Source organism: Rhinichthys klamathensis, unplaced genomic scaffold (assembly GCF_029890125.1).
Source record: "Rhinichthys klamathensis goyatoka isolate OS25496 unplaced genomic scaffold, OSU_Roscu_1.1 h1tg000188l_1, whole genome shotgun sequence".
Classification (NCBI taxonomy): Eukaryota; Metazoa; Chordata; class Actinopteri; order Cypriniformes; family Leuciscidae; genus Rhinichthys; species Rhinichthys klamathensis.
This window is the reverse complement of record NW_026606715.1, coordinates 467890-492952: the sequence shown is the minus strand read 5'-3', so window position 1 is coordinate 492952 and position 25063 is coordinate 467890. Positions and strand designations below refer to the sequence as shown.

Sequence of the window (25063 nt, the reverse complement as noted above, 5' to 3'; positions counted from 1 at the left end):
TATCCGTTAACAACTTCCATCAGTAAAGTTGCATTTAGTAGTTTGGTGCTAATTTAAAAATACAGCTTAAGAAGTAAATTGTGGGGTTTTTTAAGTCTCATCCAGGTCTTAATTGTGTACACTCACACCCCCCTTTATTTCTACATGTTGAAATGATGCTTCAACTCTCAGTGACACTCTCTATAACTATTATCAGTTTAATTTTCATAAAAGTCAGTGACGATCATGCTGATCCACGTAGATGGCAGTGCAGTGTCTAACACCACTGTATTATTGGTACTTGAAGTACACAAAGAACAGCGATGTTAACACTAGTTTAATTACTACTGAATGCACCTTTAAATGACCATAGTAATGACTGAATGCATCGTTGAGAAAATAGTAATTAATTTTCATTCTGATATTTCTCTACAGAGGCCTCGATACGCTGAGCTGCGTCTCATCATGAATCAGATCCCTGATATCCAAGTTGATGCCCTGGAGCAGTTTGATCAGAAGGCCATGATCCAACCCGCTGTATCAAAGGCAGGAGAGAAGAAAAATAAAGTGCAGTTTAAATTGCTCATTGCAGGCATTGTTAGGGTATGGCCACTTTTAACATTATTAAACATACGTACTGAATGCTAATTATTTTTTGTCATGGAATACACTTTTTTTTGTCATGGAATACACTTTTTTTTTGTCATGGAATACACTTTTTTTTGTCAAGTCATCTTCATTTATATAGCGCTTTTAACAATGTAGATTGTTCCAAAGTGGCTTTACAGTGATAATAGGAAATTAAAGTAACAGAGATTGTTTGGGCTTTACGGCCTACTCCCTACGGCCACTGCCCGAGCTTTATGCTAAGCGAGGAAGTAACTTTGTGCTTTCACACGAAGGACTTGACCCAGAGCCAGCTCAAGGGCATGGGCACCACAACCTGACTTTAGAGGGGGGTTCCTTTAAAGGAGTACGGCCCAGAGCTTATAGGCCCTAGCCTGCTACTTTCAACGGGAACCAGTGTCAACCCCCATACCAGGGAGGCTATCATGCTTAACGCTGAAGCCAACAACCTGTTTGGGTTTACATTACCAGGGCTTAAAGTATTTCCGGCACCATGCCGGATCTCCGGCGTGCGGCCGTGAGGAAAAAATTATTATTTTCGCATGCGATTCATTTTTGTCCAGCTTTAACGTGTTAAAATATTTAACGCAGCATCCGTTCTTTCTGTCATCCTTTAGCTAGGGTTATGATCATGCTCTTATTCACGCAAATGCTTTAAACCACTCATGCGCGACAAGACAAAAGAGAACGTGCTGTCAGTGAATGTCCTCCTGACACACGCAGAAAAACGCGCGCCAGTATCGAGTTCTCTTTCGTGCTTGAACGAACAATAACACACACATTTATGCCAAAATGTCAGTTTTGTCGAGTATCCTCACAAGAACAGTCTTAAATTAGTTAAATAAAATCTTAAATGGAAGTAAATGGTAGTGAGAGAATGAGATGCGTGAGATACTGTCAGCAGCGGCAGATTTTAAAGGCATTGGGGGGGGGGGGGGTTACCTACCCCTAACCCATGTACTTACCTTATATTAGCCAGTACTTTCTAGGTAAGTACACTGTAAGTACACGTAAGTTCTGTACTGTAAGGATTATCATCATTGGTCCAGCTCGTTGGGCCTGATGTTTAGAGACGAAGGGGGAAAGAGGAAGAGGGTGTGCACAAAGGAGTGGACTTCTTCCTGCTGGACTCGTGTTGTCTCATTGACCTGCTCCTGCCAGGAGGAGGGGCACGAGCGGCAACTGAGTCCCACTGGCCCCATCTGTGATCCTCAGAACGAGACAGGCCAGGACCCCAGGCTGTCTGGGTGTTGGCCTGGACCGGCATGGTATGCATGATCTGTATGCTGCTGAGCGCGCCTTCACCTCCCTGAACTTTCCGACCACCGCCTCAACGGAGGTCCCAAAAAGCTCAGGAGGTCAGCCTGGTACGCCTGCAACACTGACATTGTGTCTGAAGTGGTCTAGATGGCAGGGTCGGAGCTCTGTGTCGATGTCTCCCCTTGCGAGAGATAGCTTGCAAACGTCTCCTCAGCAGGAGGCATCGACACATACCCGTGCTCTCGCATTCCTTCCACATTTGAGTAACTATAATGCTGGAAGCGGTGAATGCGAGAAGAGTACAGGTTCTTCCATGCCTTCATAACCTCTGCGTGGAGGTCGGGAAGGAATGGAAGGCTCACTGGGGCTGGTGGGGTGTGGCCAGAGAGAAAGTGCGCATCAAGCCTTCCCACGAGCGGCTTTACCTCTGACACGCTGCCATGGCAATTCAAACCTGGCGGTGGCACACTCCATCACCTCCACCAGCTCTGCATACGCGGGGCAGGGAGGCTGGGCAGGTTCAGCCATTTCAGCATCTTCACCCGCTTCAGCCCCCGCCTCCTCATCTGGGCTCGAAGCTAAAAAAGCACTGGCTTTTGGACCAGAGGATGCATCAGAGAGTGCATCCCCGCCCAGCAGCTCCTTCTCGTCACCCGCCGACTAGTGTGAGAGATTCACCCCTCTCTCAAAATCGTCGGCGAGCTCCCTCTGAGATCCCCACGAACTAAGTCTCCTCTCAGCCTTGGCGCGAGCAGGACCCCGAACCGTGAGGCAAAGAAGACTTTCCCTCTTCCCTCGAGAAGAGAGACAGACGAGAACGGAGCGTTGTCATTGAGAAACAATCACATTTTGCGCACCCCGCCCCCTCAAGGACCGAGCACGCGTGCTCTTCACCCAGACAAAGCACACATAGGTTGTGAGTGTCACCAGGTGTGAGAAACCTCTCACACGGGTCGGCACACTTCCTAAAGCGCTTGTTTCCAGCCAAAATTGTCACTCAAAGTGTCAGTGAAACAGTCCCTGAAGATGAAAAAGTGGTTGACATGTTCTCTAGACACCCCTTTTATACTTCCGGCTAGTGCTAGAGAATGACGTCATGGCTGACACGGGCCAATGCGATTGTCGTGATTATACAGTGTTTCAGTCATCAGTCATGCTGAGGTGTTCCCCATAGCGCTTGACGCAGTGCAAGTTCCCTTTCGAAAGGGAACACCCTAGCAACAATATAGCAATAAGCTGAAACCCATAGAGTGCAACATTTAGGTTCCAAAAGTAAAAACTACATTAATTTGCTCCATAGGGGAATTGATTGTTAACAAAAACTTACAAAATTTTAAAGACAGATCTGTTGGTTCTTGGATCCAAAGGTTCTTAATCAATGGTTTATGTTTTTTGAATCCATTCAGTTTACATTATTCCCTCTAATAATTGTTTTACAGTGGAATTTATTGTGAAAACTACATTACCCATGATGCTGTACTGAAAATTCTAACACTTTTATCAGGTTTTATACAGTGGGGAGATTTGCAGGTTTTCCCACTTATAAAGCATGTAGAAGTCAGTAATTTTATCATAGGTACTCTTCAACTGTGAATGATGGAATCTAAAACAAGAATCACATTGTATGATTTTTAAGTAATTAATTTGCATTTTGTTGCATGACATAAGTATTTGATCACCTACCAACCAGTAAGAATTCCGGCTCTGACCTGTTAGTTTCTGTTTAAGTAGCCCTCCTGTTCTCCACTCATTACCTGTATTAACTGCACCTGTTTGAACCCGTTACCTGTATAAAAGACACCTACCTGTCCACACACTCAATTGGCTTTATGCACAGCTTCACTACTTCCTGAACTTTAGCCAGCCCTTTGTTTCCTGTCTGTCATTATTGGACAAACTGATTAATTCAGGTGTGCCTGGCCTCAGTAACAATAATCAGGCACACCTGGACTAATCAGTTTGTCCAATAATGACAGACAGGAAACAAAGGGCTGGCTGAAGTTCAGGAAGTAGTGAAGCTGTGCATAAAGCCTATTAAACAGACTCCAACCTCTCCACAATGGCCAAGACCAGAGAGCTGTGTAAGGACATCAGATAGAATTGTAGACCTGCACAAGGCTGGGATGGGCTACAGGACAATAGGCAAGTAGCTTGGTGAGAAGGCAACAACAGTTGGCGCAATCATTAGAAAATGGAAGAAGTTCAAGATGACGGTCAATCTCCCTCAGTCTGGGGCTCCATGCAAGATCTCACCTCATGGGGCATCAATGATCATGAGGAAGGTGAGGGATCAGCCCAGAACTACACGGCAGGACCTGGTCAATGACCTGAAGAGAGCTGGGACCACAGTCTCAAAGAAAACCATTAGTAACACACTACGCCGTCAAGGATTAAAATCCTGGAGTGCACGCAAGGTCCCCCTGCTCAAGCCAGTGCATGTCCAGGCCCGTCTGAAGTTTGCCATTGACCAGAGGAGGAATGGGAGAAGGTCATGTGGTCTGATGAGACAAAAATAGAGCTTTTTGGTCTAAACTCCACTCGCCGTGTTTGGAGGAAGAAGAAGGATGAGTACAACCCCAAGAACACCATCCCAACCATGAAGCATGGAGGTGGAAACATCATTTTTTCGGGATGCTTTTCTGCAAAGGACGACTGCACCGTATTGAGGGGAGGATGGATGGGGCCATGTATCGCGAGATCTTCCCTCAGTAAGAGCATTGAAGATGGGTCGTGGCTGGGTCTTCCAGGATGACAACGACCCGAAACACACAGCCAGGGCAACTAAGGATTGGCTCCGTAAGAAGCATCTCAAGGTCCTGGAGTGGCCTAGCCAGTCTCCAGACCTGAACCCAATAGAAGATCTTTGGAGGGAACTGGGGCGGCAGTGGCTCAGTGGTTTATGTAGGTTGTCTGCGAACCGAAAGGTTGGTGGTTCAATCCCCAGTTCCACCTGACCAAGTGTCGAGGTGTCCATGAGCAAGACACCTAACCCCGGCTGCTCCCAACGAGCTGGATGGCGCCATGTATGGCAGACACCGCCGTTGGTGTATGAATGAGTGTGTGAATGGGTGAATGTGAGGCAAATGTAAAGCGCTTTGGTTGCCATTGGGTCTGTGAAAGCGCTATATAAATGCAGTCCATTTACCATTAACTGAAAATCTATATTGCCCAGCGACAGCCCCGAAACCTGAAGGATCTGGAGAAGGTCTGTATGGAGGAGTGGGCCAGAATCCCTTCTGCAGTGTGTGCAAACCTGGTCAAGAACTACAGGAAACATATGAACTCTGTAATCGCAAACAAAGGTTTCTGTACCAAATATTAAAGTCTGCTTTTCTGATGTATCAAATACTTATGTCATGCAATAAAATGTGACCAGTTACGGAAACTAGGGACACAAGTCGTTCTGGAGCATTTTGAGTTATTCACAGATTCTGAAAGTGTGGTCTCCAAGCTTTCCAACGATGTGTAACACATGGAAATCTGATAATATTTGGAGAAGTTGTAGCCATTTGAAGTTAGGCACTCAAAAAAACTAAAAGTGGAGAAAACCGCCTCGAAAGATGTGCAGTTCTCACCTCTCTCTGCTGCTGGGAGTGACAATAGGGCTCATTTACATCTCATTTAGATAAGCCATACCCCCCCTGTAAAGCTCCCCCTGTGCTTTACAGCTTTTTCTTTCTTTCCTGAGCTAGCTAATAGCAATAGGTAGGTATGGGAAGGTCTAAACAGACTAAACATGAGATAACATGTACCTGTTCTTAGAATTAAAACAAAACGACAAACTTTAATGTTTAATGCAAACTCACCCCCAGGACCGGCGAATGCACTTCTGCCGCTCTAGGCGAAAAACAATTGTGCTGCCCCTCTATTTGCAACGTTTACCAGCAACAACACACAAAGACCAATATGCCATATACATATAACGCAAAACCAGCAACAACACACAAAGACCAATAAGCCATAGGCCTACATATAACGCAAATAGTGCGCAACGTGCGTGTGCCCAAAATGTCAAGAATATTAAAGTTTATGCAGGAGGTAAATGCCTGCTGGCATTTTTATTTAAGCAGTCATGACAGGAATTTTCCAAATAATCATATTTCCTCCTCAGATTACTGTTGCAAATCTCTTTACACCACTTTCTTATGTGCGTTTATACACACACAAATGAAATGTCCGCAAGCACATTATATCATCAGCAGGTTCAGCATCTTACATAACGACTAAGGAGCAAATAAAGCTTAACTTACGTTTCAGAAACGCGCACGGCAGGCCTTCATCGCAGCAAAGGTCTTAACTGCATCCTCTATTTCGATTCTCTGTGCCAGTTCATGTTCTATGGAGATTGTTGCCAGTCCATTAAGTCTGTTCCCTGTTCACAAAACGTTCCCCATTCAAAGCAATCGGGACGTCACATAAGAAACAGTTAGCCACCGCTGTCAGCGAGCCGAGCCGCCGTATTCAAGCACCGAGGGCGCGCGCGCCGCGCCCATACCTCCGGTTCAGTTTCCCGAGCCCACAAAGTGCGGCGAAAACATTTTCGGTGTAACTGCCACGGTTCAGCTCGTCTGCGACAATCTTTGCGGCATCGATCTTCATTGAATTTTGATATCAGACAGAGCCGGCCAGAGTGCTGCATAATAAGTAGCCACGCTGTTGGGGGGCGGGGGCAAAAGCGCCGGCGGCTATTCAGTATGGAAATACACACAGACAATGACACGCCCCTACTGCATGCTAGAATCTCCGAAAAACAAGCCGATTTCAACCTCAAAATGTACGCTTTTAAATATACCAATACTGTTATCTCAAACATGGAGAGGCTTCTTCATGATCTCAACTAACAGATTCTGCAAAAAAGCGGAAATCACCAATTTTGGAAAAAAACGCTTCTTTCTCATTTTGCTCGCAAGTTGTGCTGCCGACTTGTGTCCCTGGTTTCCGTGACGGGTCACAAATGCAAATTAATTACTTAAATATCATACAATGTAGGCCTGTAGCGGCGTGTCGACGCTTCAACGTCAAAATTTCGTCGACGTGATATTTTTTTGTCGACGCTTCATTTATTTATGTATTTATTTTTTTGCACCGTTCCCGGCGGTACAGCTCGCCACACACACGTGGGAGACCGAAACATTGCAGAATCGAGGACGAAACAGCAACCTCTTCACAGAATTCCAGACTGATCTCATGAAATGGCGTATGCATGACACGCCAATTCGTATTTCCATTATTGGCGTGCTATCAACACGCATAATCGCTTTTCAGCGTGTTTATCAACGCCGTTGACTTAACGTACATTACTGTATATATAAATATATGACCTACCCCAACCCCGTCTCTAAACCTACCCGTCACTGGGGTTAATACTATTAATGAGTCTTCCCCTACCATCCTAGGAAAAAAATATTGCTCCACAGATGTAGATATGAATTTTGCTTCGTTTCGCTCGGACATTTAACGGCGTACACATACACGCGGAATCACTCGGACGTTTAACGGCGTAGACATACACGCAAAAGATGACGGTTCGTTTCGGCGTGGACATACACGCGGATAGCTCAAAATGCGTATAGATAACACGCCACTTGACTTGAAAGTGGCGTGTATGTTTACGCTAAGTCATGATGTCATGTTGCAGAATTCACAACAAAGCCATGCAAAAGTCCCAACAAAAGAAAAAGTCCTAAAAAAAACCCAGCTCGCACTAAATCATTGAAGGTATGGGAATACTTCGAATTTAGTCCCAAACGTAAAGGTGTCGTTATTTGCACTCTTTGTCAAATGGAGTTGACATCCCAAGTCTCCCTTATATTGATAGCGGCTCCCTGATGCCCGCAAATTAGTTAAAATCTCCCGGAATCTAGAGCTCGCGAGCTCCAAACCGTGTAGCACGCGGCAGAGAGGGAGAGAGCGAGAGACCTTGCGTGTGTGTGCAAATGTGCGTGTGTGCCTTATGAAGCGCATGTAAACTCCACCCCCGTCAACAAAACCGAGTGTGATAGGGCTCATTTGAGTAGCCTACCAAACATTTTACAGTGTAGATACCCTGTAAGAACCAGATCAAAATTGTTGTGCATTGAATGTGCACTCCTGCAATTTCCATGTTACAAAAAAGAATCGTTCAATTAGTCGTTAGATTAGTCGACTAATCGATAAAATAATCGACAGACTAATCGTTTAATTAATAATCGTTTACCCCAGCCCTAATACAATGCGATTTTCTGGATTTTTGTTTTAGATTCCATCACTCACAGTTGAAGAGTACCTATGATAAAAAATTACAGACCTCTACATGCTTTGTAAGTGGGAAAACCTGCAAAATCGGCAGTGTATCAAATACTTGTTCTCCCCACTGTAATTTAGATGTGTGACTCCTGATGCAGTGTTGAGTGAACAGGGAACATCTTGGTTCTATAGGTTCCCTGATGACATGGTGTCTGAGAGGGCTATGTTAGCTCCATTAGCAAGTGAGCAAATCACGCCAAAAGAGCTCTGCGGAAATCACCCACTCCCTTGAAGCACCACGAATGACAAAAAAGTCGATCTCCATACGCTCTCAAAATACTTAAATATCTTTAAAAAATCTCTATGGGAAAAAAATAATAAAATTAAAGGATCACCTAATCATCCACATGGACCATTGGTGCTTGGACCCTGATGATGTTAATCTGTATCCCTCAGTCCTAATCATTCACACAGTTGAACTTAGAAATATAAAAACAAAATATGAAAGCTTTATTTTTTAATACAAAATTGGTCTTTAATTTGCATGTGATGTAAAGGCATTTATTATATGCAATTTCATTTGATTAAAATGTTGACATTTGATTGAAAACCTTTAATCAATTGGTCCATTTGTGTGTGTGCTGTTAGAAACCCCTAGGACAGCAGTTCAAGGAGGAAGTACACATCCGAGACATTCCATCTCTGTTTAAGAAGCCAAAACCTACGAAAGATATGCTGGAGAACACTGATGCTGCAGGTCTGATCGCTCTATTCTCTCCTGACCGTGACCATTGCTGAGGGAACCACAGCTTTACCACACCCTCACTTCATTGAGCCTCTTGTGTGTAGTACAGTATCCAGTCTGAAAGGCCTTTTTAAGGCAATGATGGTTTATTGAAATTAGGGAAAGACAACAAGAATGTAATTTGGGTGTACATTGTTTCTCTTTTTTTTGTATGGATCTGTATAATTGTTTAAAGAATATTAAAATCTTTCTGTCAGAACACCTCATTAAAAAACATTTTTTGAAAAAGATTGAGAAGTTTTGTTAATTATACAGTACCATGCCAAATTTTGTAAAAAACTGTTCATTTATACTCTTCAGTTTTTAATAAATGTATACCTGGACAGTTTCAGTGATTGAATGGACTCTTTCCTCAGGTGTAAAATGTAAAGTCTGCGTAAAATATTTTTTGACAGTGACAAGCCTATACATTCACCTAAAGGATTATTAGGAACACCTGTTCAATTTCTCATTAATGCAATTATATAATCAACCATGGCAGTTGCTTCAATGCATTTAGGGGTGTGGTCCTGGTCAAGACAATCTCCTGAACTCCAAACTGAATGTCAGAATGGGAAAGAAAGATGATTTAAGCAATTTTGAGCGTGGCATGTTTGTTGGTGCCAGACGGGCCGGTCTGAGTATTTCTCAATCTGCTCAGTTACTGGGATTTTCACGCACAACCATTTCTAGGGTTTACAAAGAATGGTGTGAAAAGGGAAAAACATCCAGTATGCGGCAGTCCTGTGGGCGAAAATGCCCTGTTGATGCTAGAGGTCAGAGGAGAATGGGCCGACTGATTCAAGCTGATAGAAGAGCAACTTTGACTGAAATAACCACTCGTTACAATCGAGGTATGCAGCAAAGCATTTGTGAAGCCACAACACGCACAACTTTGAGGCGGATGGGCTACAACAGCAGAAGACCCCACCGGGTACCACTCATCTCCACTACAAATAGGAAAAAGAGGCTACAATTTGCAAGAGCTCACCAAAATTGGACAGTTGAAGACTGGAAAAATGTTGCCTGGTCTGATGAGTCTCGATTTCTGTTGAGACAGTCAGATGGTAGAGTCAGAATTTGGCTTAAACAGAATGAGAACATGGATCCATCATGCCTTGTTACCACTGTGCAGGCTGGTGGTGGTGGTGTAATGGTGTGGGGGATGTTTTCTTGGCACACTTTAGGCCCCTTAGTGCCAATTGGGCATCGTTTAAATGCCACGGCCTACCTGAGCATTGTTTCTGACCATGTCCATCCCTTTATGGCCACCATGTACCCGTCCTCTGATAGCTACTTCCAGCAGGATAATGCACCATGTCACAAAGCTCGAATCATTTCAAATTGGTTTCTTGAACATGACAATGAGTTCACTGTACTAAAATGGCCCCCACAGTTACCAGATCTCAACCCAATGGAGCATCTTTGGGATGTGGTGGAACGGGAGTTTCGAGCCCTGGATGTGCATCCCACAAATCTCCATCAACTGCAAGATGCTATCCTATCAATATGGGCCAACATTTCTAAAGAGTGCTTTCAGCACCTTGTTGAATCAATGCCAAATAGAATTAAGGCAGTTCTGAAGGCGAAAGGGGGTCAAACACAGTATTAGTATGGTGTTCCTAATAATCCTTTAGGTGAGTGTATATTGTGGTATAAATTCTCCTACGCACCTTACTTAATTTAAACCAGGTGTCCCCATCACCTGCAATATTATCCTCAGGTGACTCCCACCCTGATTGTGTCGGTAACCCCTGACGCCTTAGTATAGCTAGTCTGACCGCATTGGAAAACCAAATGCCTAAAACTAGAAATACTAGTATTCTGACGGCATAAAATGCCTAAGAATTATAGCTATCTGACCACACTGGTAATTCCAGATGCCTAAGAGCCTCACGCTGAGTCGGACGATGTCTCTCCCCCTATGAACACTATCACTTGGGAATAAGGTATGTTGCGTTCCACTAACCTGCAGCGCAGCAGTACCCAGACAGACTCCAGACAAAACCTTCGAATATGCCTTAATCATGGCCGGAGGATCTCAGACCACTTTCAGAGAGAATCCCACCAGCAAAAAGAATAATCGGAGGTAATCGGAGCTGCTTACACACAAGCTCTTGAAGCTCTTCCCTCTGTGCCAGGAGCAGCAGCTCATTTGCATTTAAAGGGACACACACAAAACGACAGGTTTTTGCTCACCGTCAAAAAGAGAAAAATCTGTTGAGTATTTTAAGCTAAAACTTCAAATACACACACTGGGGACATCAGAGACTTATTTTACATCTTGTGAAAAGGGGCATTATAGCAGCCCTTTAAGTTGGCTTGGTTCCCGAGTTACGCTCTGTCAAACTTCCACAGGAGTTGGGGCTCCAGACTCCCGGTTTGGGGTCCCCACACGGTGAACTGTGGGCAGTTCATTTCAAGGCTAATGATGCAAAATGAATAGCTGTGATGCACGTCAGTGTGTTGTATTGTGTCTCCTGTGAGATTTACTGTAGGTTTTACCTAACAAAACCTTTGTAGTTATGAAATATAACCCATAAATTGATCGTCCACAGACAGCCTACAGGGGCCCTGTCAAATAAGTTAGAGCCGGGACTTCACCAACTGTGACTTATCTGACAGAGCCCCTGACGTGTATTGTAGCTTTGTGCATGGCCCCAGACGCTTCCGGGGAATCGGCCAATAGAAGCTGGGTTCAGGGGCGGTGGCCCCATTAGATAGGCTGGAAGGGGACAAAAGGCTCTTAGTGGACCAGTGTAACCCACTTGAAAATAAAAATCCACAAGGGTCCCTTTGGACCCTCTTTGCAGGGCCCTCTGAGGTATCTAGGAACACAGGCATTTTCCGCGTGGGTCAGAGGATTACCTGGATGAGCCCTGGGGCATCCCCTTGCCCCTAAATAAATGTTTGGGGTTGGCGCAGAGTCAATAACTGTCGTCTGCCGCATGTCATTTAGGATGTTCAGACACCCCTGAGTAAGGCACTTGCCTAAATAAAGGGTAAGGGAATCTAGGCAGTTCGTGGAAATAATTTTCCCAATTATTCATTTCCATTGTACCAGGGCTGGACTGGGACAAAAAATCGGCCCGGGCATTTTGGCCCAGACTGGCCCACTATATAACACAACCGAACTTTGCACGCCCTTGAATATGTATACCAACTCCTATTAAAACCACTAATGCCATAAGTGAATAGGAGTGAGTAAGAGTTAAGCGAAGAAATAACTACTAAGTTGAACTATACTCCACAGTGATGAATCCTAAAGAAAGCTATAGGCTGGGATAGCAATACCGGTTTTTTCCACAGGATTTTGGGAAATCTGTGGTGAGAGCACCTCTGTCCCTCTATATAGGGGGGTTGGGGGGTATGCTCCCCCGTAAGAAAAGTTTGTGCTTTTTAATGTTAAATTCATCAATCTGGTGCACTTTGAGAGTTAAAAATAAAGAGCTCCATCCCATATTCAGTGTGCAAATTGAACAAAGAAAAACTCAAAACTCTTTTAGTTGTGATATAGTGTCTGTCTACATTACACTACTACATAATAATAGTTATAATATTAATCCCATGGCAGTAATAGCCATGTTGTAAAACAAAGGCACTGAAAAATAAAAGCAACTTTCATAATTAGTTTCGTACTAATTTCTATACAGAGATAAGCACATGATCTTTTATTTTGATGGAAACGGCATCGAGCTTTTATTTTGAAGAAAAACATGGTTTACAAACTCGTCTCATTACAATTCTAATAAAATGCGTAATCGTCAAATATGCAGATGTGTAAATAATACGTAACTGGGTAGTGGGTTCCTACATACCCCAAGTGTTGTGAAAGTAGCCTAGTTCTGCTTACCACAGTTCTCTACACTCACTCATCTCTCTCCTTATCCTCCTCACTATCCTCATCAGCTACTTGAAGGGCCTTTGAAGTTTATTTTTTCATGCTATTTCTCTGCACATTCCTTGCGTTTCTTCTCCATCGCTCTGACTATTTTGACAGATACACACTGACACTGCTCGCTCACTCAGAGCTCAAAGGGGGAGGAGTTTAAAGATGTGATTGGACCAGCCCAGTGTCAATCAAGAAAATAACCAATGGGCCGCTGATCTACGCGTTTCATCATGCGCCGGTCTGTGAGAAAAAGAAAAACCTACGCTGACTTTTTTGTCCAATGCATTACACCGGCACAAAGATCCCAGAGCCACCAATTAAACAAAACTAAACCCAATGGGCCGCCGTTTTATGGGCCGTTCAGACAAAAAAAAAAAAATTAAGTATGAGATGTATCGGCCCACAAAGCACATCGGCCCACCGGGCAAATGCCCGGTATGCCCGATGGCCAGTCCAGCCCTGCATTGTACGCATAGTTCGTGTGTGTCATCACTAGCTCGAAATGGACACCCGTTTTGTGATTTAACTATATTTAGATATAACTATTATTAGCGGCTTTTCTCAAAAATTGCGGCAAAATTTGCGGCATTTCTTGTGTAGTTTTTCAGGGAGAATCAAACATTTTTATTACTTTTATGGCCATTGGGCTCTGTAATTTCTAAAAGGAGACACTGATTATAACTTAAAAATATAATTTCAACATTTTACTTCAAATGTAACACCAAATTAAAATATATAAATAAAAATTGCAGTGTTTTCCACAGGATTTTTTGGTGAAACTATGGGGTGATGGTTGTCAGGTCCTCTGGGGGATGCTCCCCCTGTAGATTTAAAGGTTTCAATCAATTTTGTAAATATTATGTATCAAATACAACAAGCTTTTGAGGAATGCTTATTTGTCCATCTCTCAGTCATCACTCAGTCATCATCATGGACAGCCTACAGTGGACCTGTCAAATAAGTTGTCCAACTGTGGTTGAGTTTCCGAGAATCCAACGGCTCAAAAACTCAAATTGAAAACAGCATCGCAGCTGTAACTTATCTGACAGGGCTCCTGTAAGCAGTCTGTGACCAGCTCATTTAAATGCTAATGACCGTGTTTTTCTCGAGAAGGAAGTTGAGTTGGCTCTCCAGACTCCAGAGCCTAAAGTCGGCTTGGCTTGATTATAACCATCATATAATGATAAAAATCCATCCAGTGTTTTTGTTTTAATCTCCTTATATGTTTTCCCCTGCCTCAAATTGAGCTTTGATCTTGTGACGTCACTAGATCGGATGCCCCTCCCACGATTGATAATTGACAGCAGCGTTTCAACACAGACCCGCCCTGGGCGAGCTGTCATCATATAATGTCCGCCATTGTTGATGCGCTGGAGCAGAATGGCGTCTAAGCGATTGTGGTGTTCTGTTCTTGGGTGATATAACGAACACAGCAGTCATTTTGATGTTCCTAAATCCGAACCGCTGAAGAAGCAGTGGCGGAGTTTTGTTTTCGAAGGGAATATTCCCCATGAACAACGTCAATGCTTTCATGTTTGCGCAAATCATTTCTCACCAGACTGCTTTATAAACGAGTGTCAGTATAAAGCTGGTTTTGAAAAAATAATCGGTACCAACTATTCATGTCCCTGCTGCTCCTTCAGAAGAAGTGAGTGTAACGTTTTATTAACCTCATTATGTCCTGACAGTAGAATATGAGACAGATAATCTGTGAAAAAATCAAGCTCCTCTGGCTCCTCCCAGTGGTCCTATTGCCATTTGCAGAAATACACCGCTCCCGGTCAGAAACAACCAATCAGAGCCAGGAGTAATGTCTTAGCAGTGTCAATCACACTCGTGTACACGCTGATCACACCCCTCTCTTGCACAGCGCGTACCGTCGTTCAAACTCAAGATTGCCGGTGTGCCGCAGCTGTGCTAATGGTGGAGAAACAACCTAAACTGCCAATTTCTCGAGTGGCACCTGCTCATAAAACAAAGACGGGTAAAAGGAAAAAGACCTGTAGCGCAGCAGAGAGCAAGGGCGTGGTACCTGTAAGTTGTGCTTGTTTAAATTTTCAGGCTAAATCAACGTTTTCTCAAAACTCCCTACTGCAGCTTTAATCTTAGCAAATCGCTTGCACGCTTCACGATGAATGCGGCTAAGGTTTACACTCAGGGTACATTACGGCATGTTTTATATGTACGACATTCTCAATATAATTCATAATCCCACGTTTATAATGAACAACGCGTTACAAACTGTGTACGTATACATCAGTAAACACATAGCGTTATTATCTCACTACTCTACCCTGCCAGTACATACAAAGATAGATCAAAGTTACATTACGTTAACCAACCATCCAGAAACGTCCTGTTCAAGCCTTAATTGTCGAACTTCTTCGGGGCCGTCATCTTGTTCTGGGTCCGACTCCGGTTCAAATTGATACGGTTGCACAGATGTGTCCTCAGAGACTGCCACTGCCATTCTTTCTCCAAAATATACCCTCAACTGTTTTCAAGGCAACACTCGACGTGCGTTGTGTCAAAACGCCCCACAGAACAGAAAGGCGGGGTGACGTAGCTCATTATCATTTAAAGACACATGCACTTAAACGGCGTGCTGAAAACAGCTGTTTTTGACCAGGTAAAATAAGTGTTTTCTAACAATACTAATGAGAATTTTTAATTAAAGTATATTACAAACTTTTCATTTAGACCCTAAAGAATCAAATTAACTTGGCGAAATTAACAATGAAAATGGCATTATATGACCCCTTTAAAGGTGGGGTAGGTAGAAATTTTCTAAAAAACTTTTTCCCAAATTTGTTTAAACTGTCTATATATACCAAGACATAATTAAAATGTAAGTACTCTGAAAAGAAAGTATAAAAATCGAGTGTCTGTAGTCCTCTCAGTGCTGCAATAAACACAGCTACTTATTTCATTCACTCCCACCCTCTCCCGTCTGGGCTCCTTACAAAGCCACGCGATGCCGACCGCAGCTCAGCTGGAGGACGCGTTTACCAGCGCCGCGGAGAGGAGCGCAGTGCATGTAGTGACATGTACCTAACTTTATCATTATGAATATAAACAACTGACATGGCTGGTAGTACTCACTATCAAGCTAGCATATCGATACTGGTAATGGTAAAGTTTAAAATATATTGAGTTTGATTCGGTAACAAGCTAGTAACATAAAAACTAAAAACAGCAAAACTAAAAACAGGTTGCATTGATACACGTTTTCCCGTTACCATCAGTTACACTGTGATGAAGGTGAATTTCGTGCAAGATTCATAACATATACGGTGTTTTACATGTAAGAGCTTTCTGGCTGGAAAGCCCTGCCGATATTGACTCTCGTCTGACTTCTTGCTTTATCCAAAGACTTTTTGGTCATAGCCTTTTCAAATACTGTCTTCCTTTTTTGCCTGGTTTTCCTTTGCTGACTGTATGCAGGTAACTGGGAATTTTGACTGCTCTTTCTCTGCCATAATTGTGATTCTTCCTAGCTTCCGTGCCTCTTCCACTCCTCGGGCAAACGGGTGCGCGCATGTGGGCTGCTCCTACGCAGCAAGGCTGGTAGCCATGGTAGCGAGGGAGAGTGACAGTCTCCCAGCCAATCATTTCTTTCGTCCCGGTTGGAAATAATGAGCTGTGTTTATTGCAGCACTGAGAGGACTACAGACACTCGATTTGTATACCGGTACTTTCTTTTTCAGAGTACTTACATTTTAATTATGTATTGGTATATATAGACAGTTTAAACAAATTGGGAAAAAAGTTTTTTAGAATATTTCTACCTACCCCACCTTTAAGTCGGCAATAAAAACCACTGTAATTATGAAATATGACCCATTAATGGATTGTCCACGGACAGCCTACAGGGTCAAATAATCCAACAAAAAGTTTCAGAGAATCCAACCTCTCAAAATTTCGTCGAAAACAGCATCCCACCTGTAACCTATTCGACACGGCCCCTGTAAGCAGTCTGTAGACAGCAGCTATCCCTTTGTCCTCAGGGGGCCCGAGCAGCCCCAAACTTCACAGAAAGTAACGTTGCATGCCTCTGGGCGACATACAGAGAGGCAGAGCCGGTACAACCGACCTTTGGATAAGGTCACCATTTTTTCCCCCGAATGGTCACCCTGCGGACACTTAAGGTGCCCAGCGGCGGAATTCATTTAATGGAATTTCCATGAAAAAAAGGCAAGAAAAGCAAAAGTGCCAAAAATCATCAAAAGCACACTTGTGTGGGCACCCCAGAGGGCGGGAGTGTGCAAAGGCTGTATCAGGGGGGCAAAAGGGCAACATTGACCTTTTTGTGCATTCAGGGACAGAAACGGGTCCACCGTGGGTGTGTGGAACAGTTCGGTGAAGAAAATTTGGGTTGGGGGTAACTATGATGAAGAATAGGCAGTTGAGGGACACAATAGGCTACTCATGGACAAGACGAAGACTATGGCACCAATAGGAGGTCAGGGGACACCATAGGCACTTCGTGGACAAGAGGAAGACTGGCACGAATAGGAGGTCAGGGGACACCATAGGCACTTTGTGGACAAAGGGATGAAGAATAGGCAGTATGGGGACACAATAGGCTACTCGTGGAAAAAAGGAAGACTAAGGTGAAGAATAGGCAGTCAAAGGTCACCATAGGCGCTTGATGGACACGGAACGTTGAAGAATACGTTGTTAGGGGGATGAATGATATAGGCAGAATGTGGACATAGGGGGGCCCCATTTCCTCAGTATATTTTGTGTATTATTACTGTTTGTATATTGTCTTTTGATATTGTATAGTGTTATGCATGCCTGATGATAGAAATAGAGCTTGAGTAATCGAATGGAATGCAGTGTGTTTGGTATATTTTTCAGAGTATAAATGGACCCAAACTGCCAGCTTACTCCAGTCATTCAAATAAATCAGCTTTTCAAACAAAGGAACTTTCTCGCTTGGGAATTGCACCTTTCTCATTGGTCGAGCCAAAACTCAAAAGCATGACCTCTGTGGAACTTTAAAAGCCAACACAAAGTTTCTTCTTTTTGTATGCGCACGCTGGCTTCTGATCCTGAATGCTGTTCACATGAGACCTCATCCGGCCTCGCAGACACACTCCTGTTGACAGGCTTCACACACATTGAGCCACGTGTACCTTCCTCAACCATAACAGAGTCAACTAACACCTCAGGTTCACCTTCACCATCGCTTCTTCATTCAACGCGGAAGAAATCGATTACAACTTCAGCACAATCGGACCGAACTATACTTAGGTAAAGTTGGTCTTATATTCGCACATTCGCGGACTTTCGCGTTCAATAACTCGTGAACTAAACGTTTTTACTACACAAATAACCCCTAACACATATAACTACACATTTAACACTAGCAGCTACAACCTAATTTTTCTCAAAACGAGCTTTCCTTCGCAGTGGACAAAACACATTGATCTCTATGCACAGGCTGCTAAAAAGGGACCGTCTGCAAAGTGCAAAACTGAAGGAAAGCTCGTTTTGAGGAAAATTTAAATATTAAAACAATGTTATTTGTGTAGTAACAATTCAGCTCACGAGATATTGAACGCGGAAGTCCGCGAATATGCGAACACAAAACCAACTTTATCCAAGTTGCAGGAAGGATCATGCAGGACCTTCAGTACCACACACGTGGAAGTTTTTTGCCAAGTTGGCAAGCGGGGTAAAGTTAGTTCGTTTTAGGTGTGATATTTGCTGCGTATTCACCTACGCTGCTTTAGTGTACTTTTGTATACTGTACATACAGTACACAAATATTTTTTTTATGTAAAACTTACAGTAATTCCAAAGGTTCCAAAGGGTGTAGTACTACTTTCATACCAGACTGACTTACTACAGGTGGAATTGTGACAATACCTACATTACTGTACATACAGTACACACATAATTCTAGGGGAAAATACTGTAATGCAGCAGCAGCTCCCAGAAAAGGCATGTGGCTTTGACTTTACATTATTTAAAAAAAAACATTGTTGCTTTTTTTAGAACAGTAAAACATACTATTTCTCTATATTTTCATAACAATAAAATTGAACTTAAAGCAACACCAAGTAACTTTTCCTCAGAGGTCACCCTACAGGTTGGAAGCAGAATTGTCCATTACCGCTGTCGTAAATAATTTAGCCTACCGCATCCTACTGTCGCACGCGCACGCTCGCTGTTTATCCAGCACCGGCTTTGGAATCAACAATGGCAGACATCCCAACCTGCAAGAAGTCATTTCAGGGAGATTTGAATAGCTTTCGTGAGGCACACTCGCAAGGTCTCTCGCTCTCTCCCTCTCTGCCGTGCTCGCGATATGTATGTTATGCGCGCAGTATGTTCTGTCTCGCATGCGCGCTCTAGATTCCGGGAGATTTTAACTAATTTGCGGGCATCAGGGAGATGCTATCAATATGCGGGCGACTCCCGGGAGACTTGGGATGTCTGCAATGGCCACAGACAATTTGAGGAAGTGGTGGGGGAAGTGACGTATGCCGTAAAGCAGTCGAATTTTGTAGTTCTTTTTGTGCTCGGGTTACTACCCAAAACCCGAAGTTACATAGTGCAAGTAATAGCGATACAGACCACGCCAGGCTATGGCAGACGTGTCATTTAACCTATTGTAAGTCGATGTACCATCACAAGGGTCTTGGAAATATATTATGAAGGTTGAAAAACTACATAGTGTTACTTTAAACGTCATTATTTGTAATATTAAATTGTGCACACAATGCTAAGCACACACAAGGGTGTGTGCTTAGCCCTTTGCTCTACACTCTTTTTACACATGACTGCTCTGCTTCTCTCTGCTCCAACCTCATTGTTAAATTTGCAGATGATACAACAGTGCTGGGATTTATTAACAACAACAATGAGGCAGATTATCGGACTGAAGTGCAACATCTAGCGTCATGGTGTGTCAAGAATAATCTGTCCTTGAACATTAAAAAAACTAAGGAGATTATCGTGGATTTTCGCAAATGCAGACCCAATCACTCCCCTCTCTACATAGGCAATGAAGTGGTGGAGAGGGTGCCATTTTTCAAATTCCTGGGAGTAACGGTGACTGAGGACCTGTCCTGGGGAACCAACATCATCTCTGTGATAGGGAAGGCTCAGCAACGCCTCTACTATCTGAGGCAACTGAGGAATGCCAGGATTCCTAAACAGCTGATGGTAAACTTTTACAACTGTGCCATCAGCAGTGTTTTGACATATGGATTCTTAGTGTGGTACTCCAGCTGCACTAAGGCCCATCAGCAGGCACTCCAACGAGTGGTAAATACAGCTGGAAAAATCATTGGGACCACTCTCCCGAATATCAGTAACATCTATGATAGCCGTTGTTTGAAGAGAGTAAAGAGCATCTTGCGGGACCGGCATCACCCGGCCCATCATCTGTTCCATCTGCTGCCATCAGGAAGAAGGTACAGGTCTATTGGTGCCAGTAAAACCAGACTGGCTAACAGCCTGTACCCTTACGCAGTAAGGCTGCTTAATGATGCCCTTCCCTCTCTCTCCCTACCCTCCCCACTTCCTTCCAATGGACAGTAAACTATATCTCAGCGTAAAATAACTATGAACTGGACTTTGCATTGCTGCATTAACCATATCCATCCTGCTTAATTGATATTTTCCTCACTGCCCCCATCCCTCTCCCCCTCTCCTCCTCTCATGGACAGTAAATCATACCTCTCTGTGAAATATCTGTGAACTGGACTTTGCATTGCTGCATTACCTCATCCATATCCACCTCTGATCATACTCTCTGTTTTTGGTTGTCTCTTGTTTTGTAAACCTTTTGCTGCTATTATATGCTTTGATGGGTCATGTTTACACGGGGGGATAATTATCTATTTATTATTATTTATTTATTAGTGCACTTTAAGATACCATGTACGGTTGTTATATGCTCCGAACACAATTTCGTTGCTGTCCCTTGGGATAACAATGACAATAAACTGAAATTGAATTGAATTGAATTGAATTAATTTTTCAGGCACAATTAGTACACTTCAGAAAAAAAATCTGTAAAATGTATTTTTTTCAAAATAGTCCAACCTTAGGTCTGTGTCGCGCTGCTGGCTGTCTCGCGCTGCTGGTAGGGTTAGCTTGCACAGTGCAGCTTTCAGTACACACCAGCAGGAGTTGGTTGGGCTTGATGTGCCGAGACAGCTTGTACACGACCCAAAACCTGTCTGGCCTCACGTGGTAAGAGGCTGTAATCCTATACCTGGAAGACAATAGGGGAGGGAAGAGGACTAACAAACCAACTCCAAAACATTCCCCCAAAGGTGGGGGTTAGGCGTGGGACCAGCTACTCCACCCTGTAAAAAGCCTTCAGCTACGGGAACATCGACGAAAATCAGAAAATCCTCAAGCCTTGGGAAAGAAGCCTCTGCAGCGAACCAAGCTAAAGAAAATATGACGACGTGCATGGAAAACCGTAAGGAGACTGTACGTTTGAAGCGGCTTCTGACCTCAAAGCGACCCAGCACCTTAGCGACATGGAATGTGAGGACCATGTATGCTGGTGGAAAGGCAGCAGTGATAGTAGAGGAGATGAGGAGGTACGGGATATCCCTCCTTGGTCTGGGAGAAACCAGGTGGCTCCAGTCAGGGCAGGTCAAGGTGACGAGTGGAGAGACTATACTCAGGACATCCCAGTGACTCTGCCCCACAGACAGAAGGAGTAGCATGTATGCTGTCCAAGGAAGCACAAAGGGCCCTTCTCAGCTGGGAACCTATCAACTCACGGATTATCACTGCTAAATTTCAAACCACCCACAAGAAAATAAACCTCCAAGTGGTACAATGCTACGCCCCCACCAACGACACAGATGATGAAATAAAGGATCAATTTTACAATCAACTTAACACTATTATACAGGCCAGGAAAAGGAAGGACGTCATGATCTTGATGGGGGACATGAATGCAAAGATAGGGGGCAATAACAACAGCTTTGAGATAGTAATGGGAAGAGAAGGACTAGGGACCATGAATGAGAATGGAGAGAGGTTTGCAGCAGCTTGTGCAGACAACAACTTGGTCATTGGTGGGTCAGTATTTCAACACAAGAACATCCATAAAGCCACCTGGGTGTCTGCTGACCACACCACAGAAAACCAGATAGACAGTGTGGATAGGGAAAGGCTGTGGAAACTGATGGCTCATTATGGGATCCCAACAAAGATCATTAACATCATAAGGAGCACTTACCAAGGGGCGAGATGTCAAGTCCTCCATGAAGGATGTATATCGGAGGCATTTGAGGTCCTGACTGGTGTGATGTAAGGGTGCCTGCTCTCACCCTTTCTTTTCCTCCTTTGCATAGACTGGGTGATGAAAGAAACAACACACGAACCGGCATACAGTGGAGCTTGACCGAGCAGCTAGAAGATCTCGATTTCGCTGATGATCTGGCACTACTGGCTCACACACACCAACAGATGCAGGAAAAATCTGGAAAACTGGAGGAAACAGCTGCTCTGCTTGGTCTCAAAATAAACTCATCAAAAACTAAAGTATTGCGTATCAACAGCAAGAACAGCACACCCATAAACATGGATCAAACCGCACCAGAGGATGTAAGTAGCTTCACATACCTCGGTAGCATCATTTCAAGGGAAGGTGGCACGGAGGACGATGTCCAAGCCAGGATTGGAAAAGCAAGGACAACATTCAACATGCTAAACAATATTTGGAAGGCAAAAAACTTGTCACTCAAGACCAAATTGCAAATCTTCAATTCAAACGTAAAGACCACGCTACTTTATGGCTCAGAAACCTGGAAAATTATCACTACCATACTCAATAAGCTGCAGACCTTCACCAACCGGTGCCTCAGACGCCTCCTAGGAATATACTGGCCCAACATCATCTCTAACGCCAATATGTGGGAACTCACCAAACAAGACCCAATAGAAATGCAAATACGGAGGAGGAAATGGAAGTGGACAGGGCACACACTCAGGAGAAAGAAATCAATCATTAAACAGGCACTGACGTGAAACCCACAGGGCAGGAGGAAGAGAGGCAGACCGAGAATCACCTGGAGAAGAACCACAGAACAGGAGATGAAGAAAGAAGGGCTGACGTGGCAACATCTGGAGAGGAGGGCCCAAGACCGGAGAGGATGGAAGAGTTTGATCGATGGCCTATGTTCCTATGGGAATTTAAAGGCTTAAATAATAATATAATAAATAAAACTTAGGTCTGTGTTCCAAATCATTCATGAATTACACTCATTTTAGTTTGGATAGTGCATTTGTATGTACAGTATATGCAGAAAAAGGGGGATGACAGTTTTTAATGTCAGCACAGAATATAATTCAGAATATGAAACTAAAAAACTCAGTAAAGTACATGCATACATGAACTCTAAATAATTTTGATCACACATAGTATTTACATTACAACAGTAGGCCTACATCAATGTTAATTCACATTGATTCAAATCAAAACACACCATCATTTTTAAGGCAACAAAGCAATTAGCATTTTTTTTTTCGAGACATAGACATCTCTTACATTTAAGCAAGCTAATATAACTCCTCAACTTTTATGACAGTTATCTACAGATAACATCTGCTCTTATCCTTCTAATCATTACCTTGTCACCCTATAGGTAATTAAGTTTCAGTGTCATCTTCACTGCCACTATCGCTGGGATCAGTTTCAAAGTTGCCTTGACTGATACTATCGCTGGAAACATATACAGTGTCATATTCCACAGCTTGTGCAACATTAGCACACAATCAGTACACCTACATAAACAAGACTTGCAACAGAGGTGGGGAGTGGGGGATGGATGGAGGTAGCCCAGGTCCTGCAGCAATTCTCGGCACTGGTCACTGACCCGCCTGTCAGACTGGGGGTACAAAGCGGCGAGGGATGGGGTGTGGGTGGGGCGGGTTATTGCATATCTGTATATATGTATATATGGTATGGTGGTTGTTGATCCAACAGCAGCCTTGGCTTGGCCAAGGCCAGTGCTGGTGGAGGGCGGCCGAAACAGAGAAGATTGGGATTGTTTGGTCCTGGGGCGAGTAGCCGCATTCCAATTTACACAGCTATTCTCCATTTTGGTCTCCGAAACGATCCATTTGCCTTTTCAAAGCTGTGAGCTTCTCCATGATGTTATCCATATTGTGGTTCACCGCTTCAATCATGACGGGCAGCCTTGTGAGGCTTTGGACAGCTGTCACCGTCTTCTTAATTCCTCGATAAACCAGGGCAATGCCTGATCCAATCAGCAGAATACCTGTTATCATGGTACCGAATAGGTAGATATCTTCAACGTCCTCCACGGAAAGAGGCGCCAGACACACGACCCGCCACCTCTCCCACGCGTCCATCGTGAACGGTCCAGCAGGGCAGTCAGGTTCCCCCGAACCCAAGCTTCTCGTCGAGAAGATGGTGTCAGTTGCGTTGAGAGACCAGTTGATCAAATTCATGACTTCTTAGTTTGGAGAGCAGTGCTGAGAGAGTCTCTCAAAGAACAAGACAGTAGACTATGTGATGAGAGGAGTAAAGCAAAGTAGGGGAGATAAGGGGAGGGAGAGAAAATGCGACCGCCTTCGTTGAGAGCAGAGAAGAGAGATCTGGGTGAGAGAAGAGAAGGCCCGTCTTTCCCAGAACTAATCAAACAAAGTATGCATAACAATGGAAAGTTACCACAGGCCTCAGACAAGAGAGATGTGATGGGGTCATATCTTTTGTCAATATCACACGCATGCACTGGAGGTTTGTTGTAAGTAAAAATATCTTATAAGTAAAAAACAAAAAATATTGTGTTGTATGAGCAATTACAGATAAACATGGATACACCCATACATACATGTTTGATCTTTTCACAGACATTTAATTGAATGACTAATTAATCTTGTTTTTTTTATATATATATATTTTACACGCTAAAACTAACACCATTTTCGTACTTGACCCTCAAATGGATCAAAATTAAATGGAATTTGCCACAGAAGCATGCACAAAATTCGGGTATGTTATGTTGTTTAAAAAAGTTGTAACCTTTTTAGATACAACACCAATATTGGTATGTTGCTGAAGACCACCACAACCCCACACATTGTATTTTTCCTACAACAGGGAATATTTCAGGATGAGAGGAAGAAAAGACTGAGTGGACACTGTGTGGAAGCCTGGGACAATCAACCATTCATTCCAGGCGGATGCTTTCAGCTGTGGTGTCTTTGTGATGCAGGTAAATGATGGGTAAAGTACTTTACATAAACAATGTTCTCACCTTTTACCATATGAGACTATTAATGTT

General features: G+C 43.6%; 1 protein-coding gene and 1 pseudogene across 1 annotated transcript in view; both read left to right on the top strand.

Moving 5' to 3' along the window:
* LOC130095201 (exportin-5-like) overlaps nucleotides 1-8974 on the top strand; it is a 122737-nt gene extending 113763 nt beyond the window's left edge. The window contains exons 32-33 of the mRNA XM_056261887.1: nucleotides 415-582; nucleotides 8740-8974. Coding sequence (XP_056117862.1) covers nucleotides 415-582; nucleotides 8740-8889 — 318 coding nt within the window. The 3' untranslated portion in view covers nucleotides 8890-8974. The remainder of the gene's footprint in view (nucleotides 1-414; nucleotides 583-8739) is intronic.
* A 12220-nt stretch (nucleotides 8975-21194) lies between these two features.
* Nucleotides 21195-22958, top strand: LOC130095200 (uncharacterized; annotated as a pseudogene).
* Nucleotides 22959-25063: the final 2105 nt, after the last annotated feature.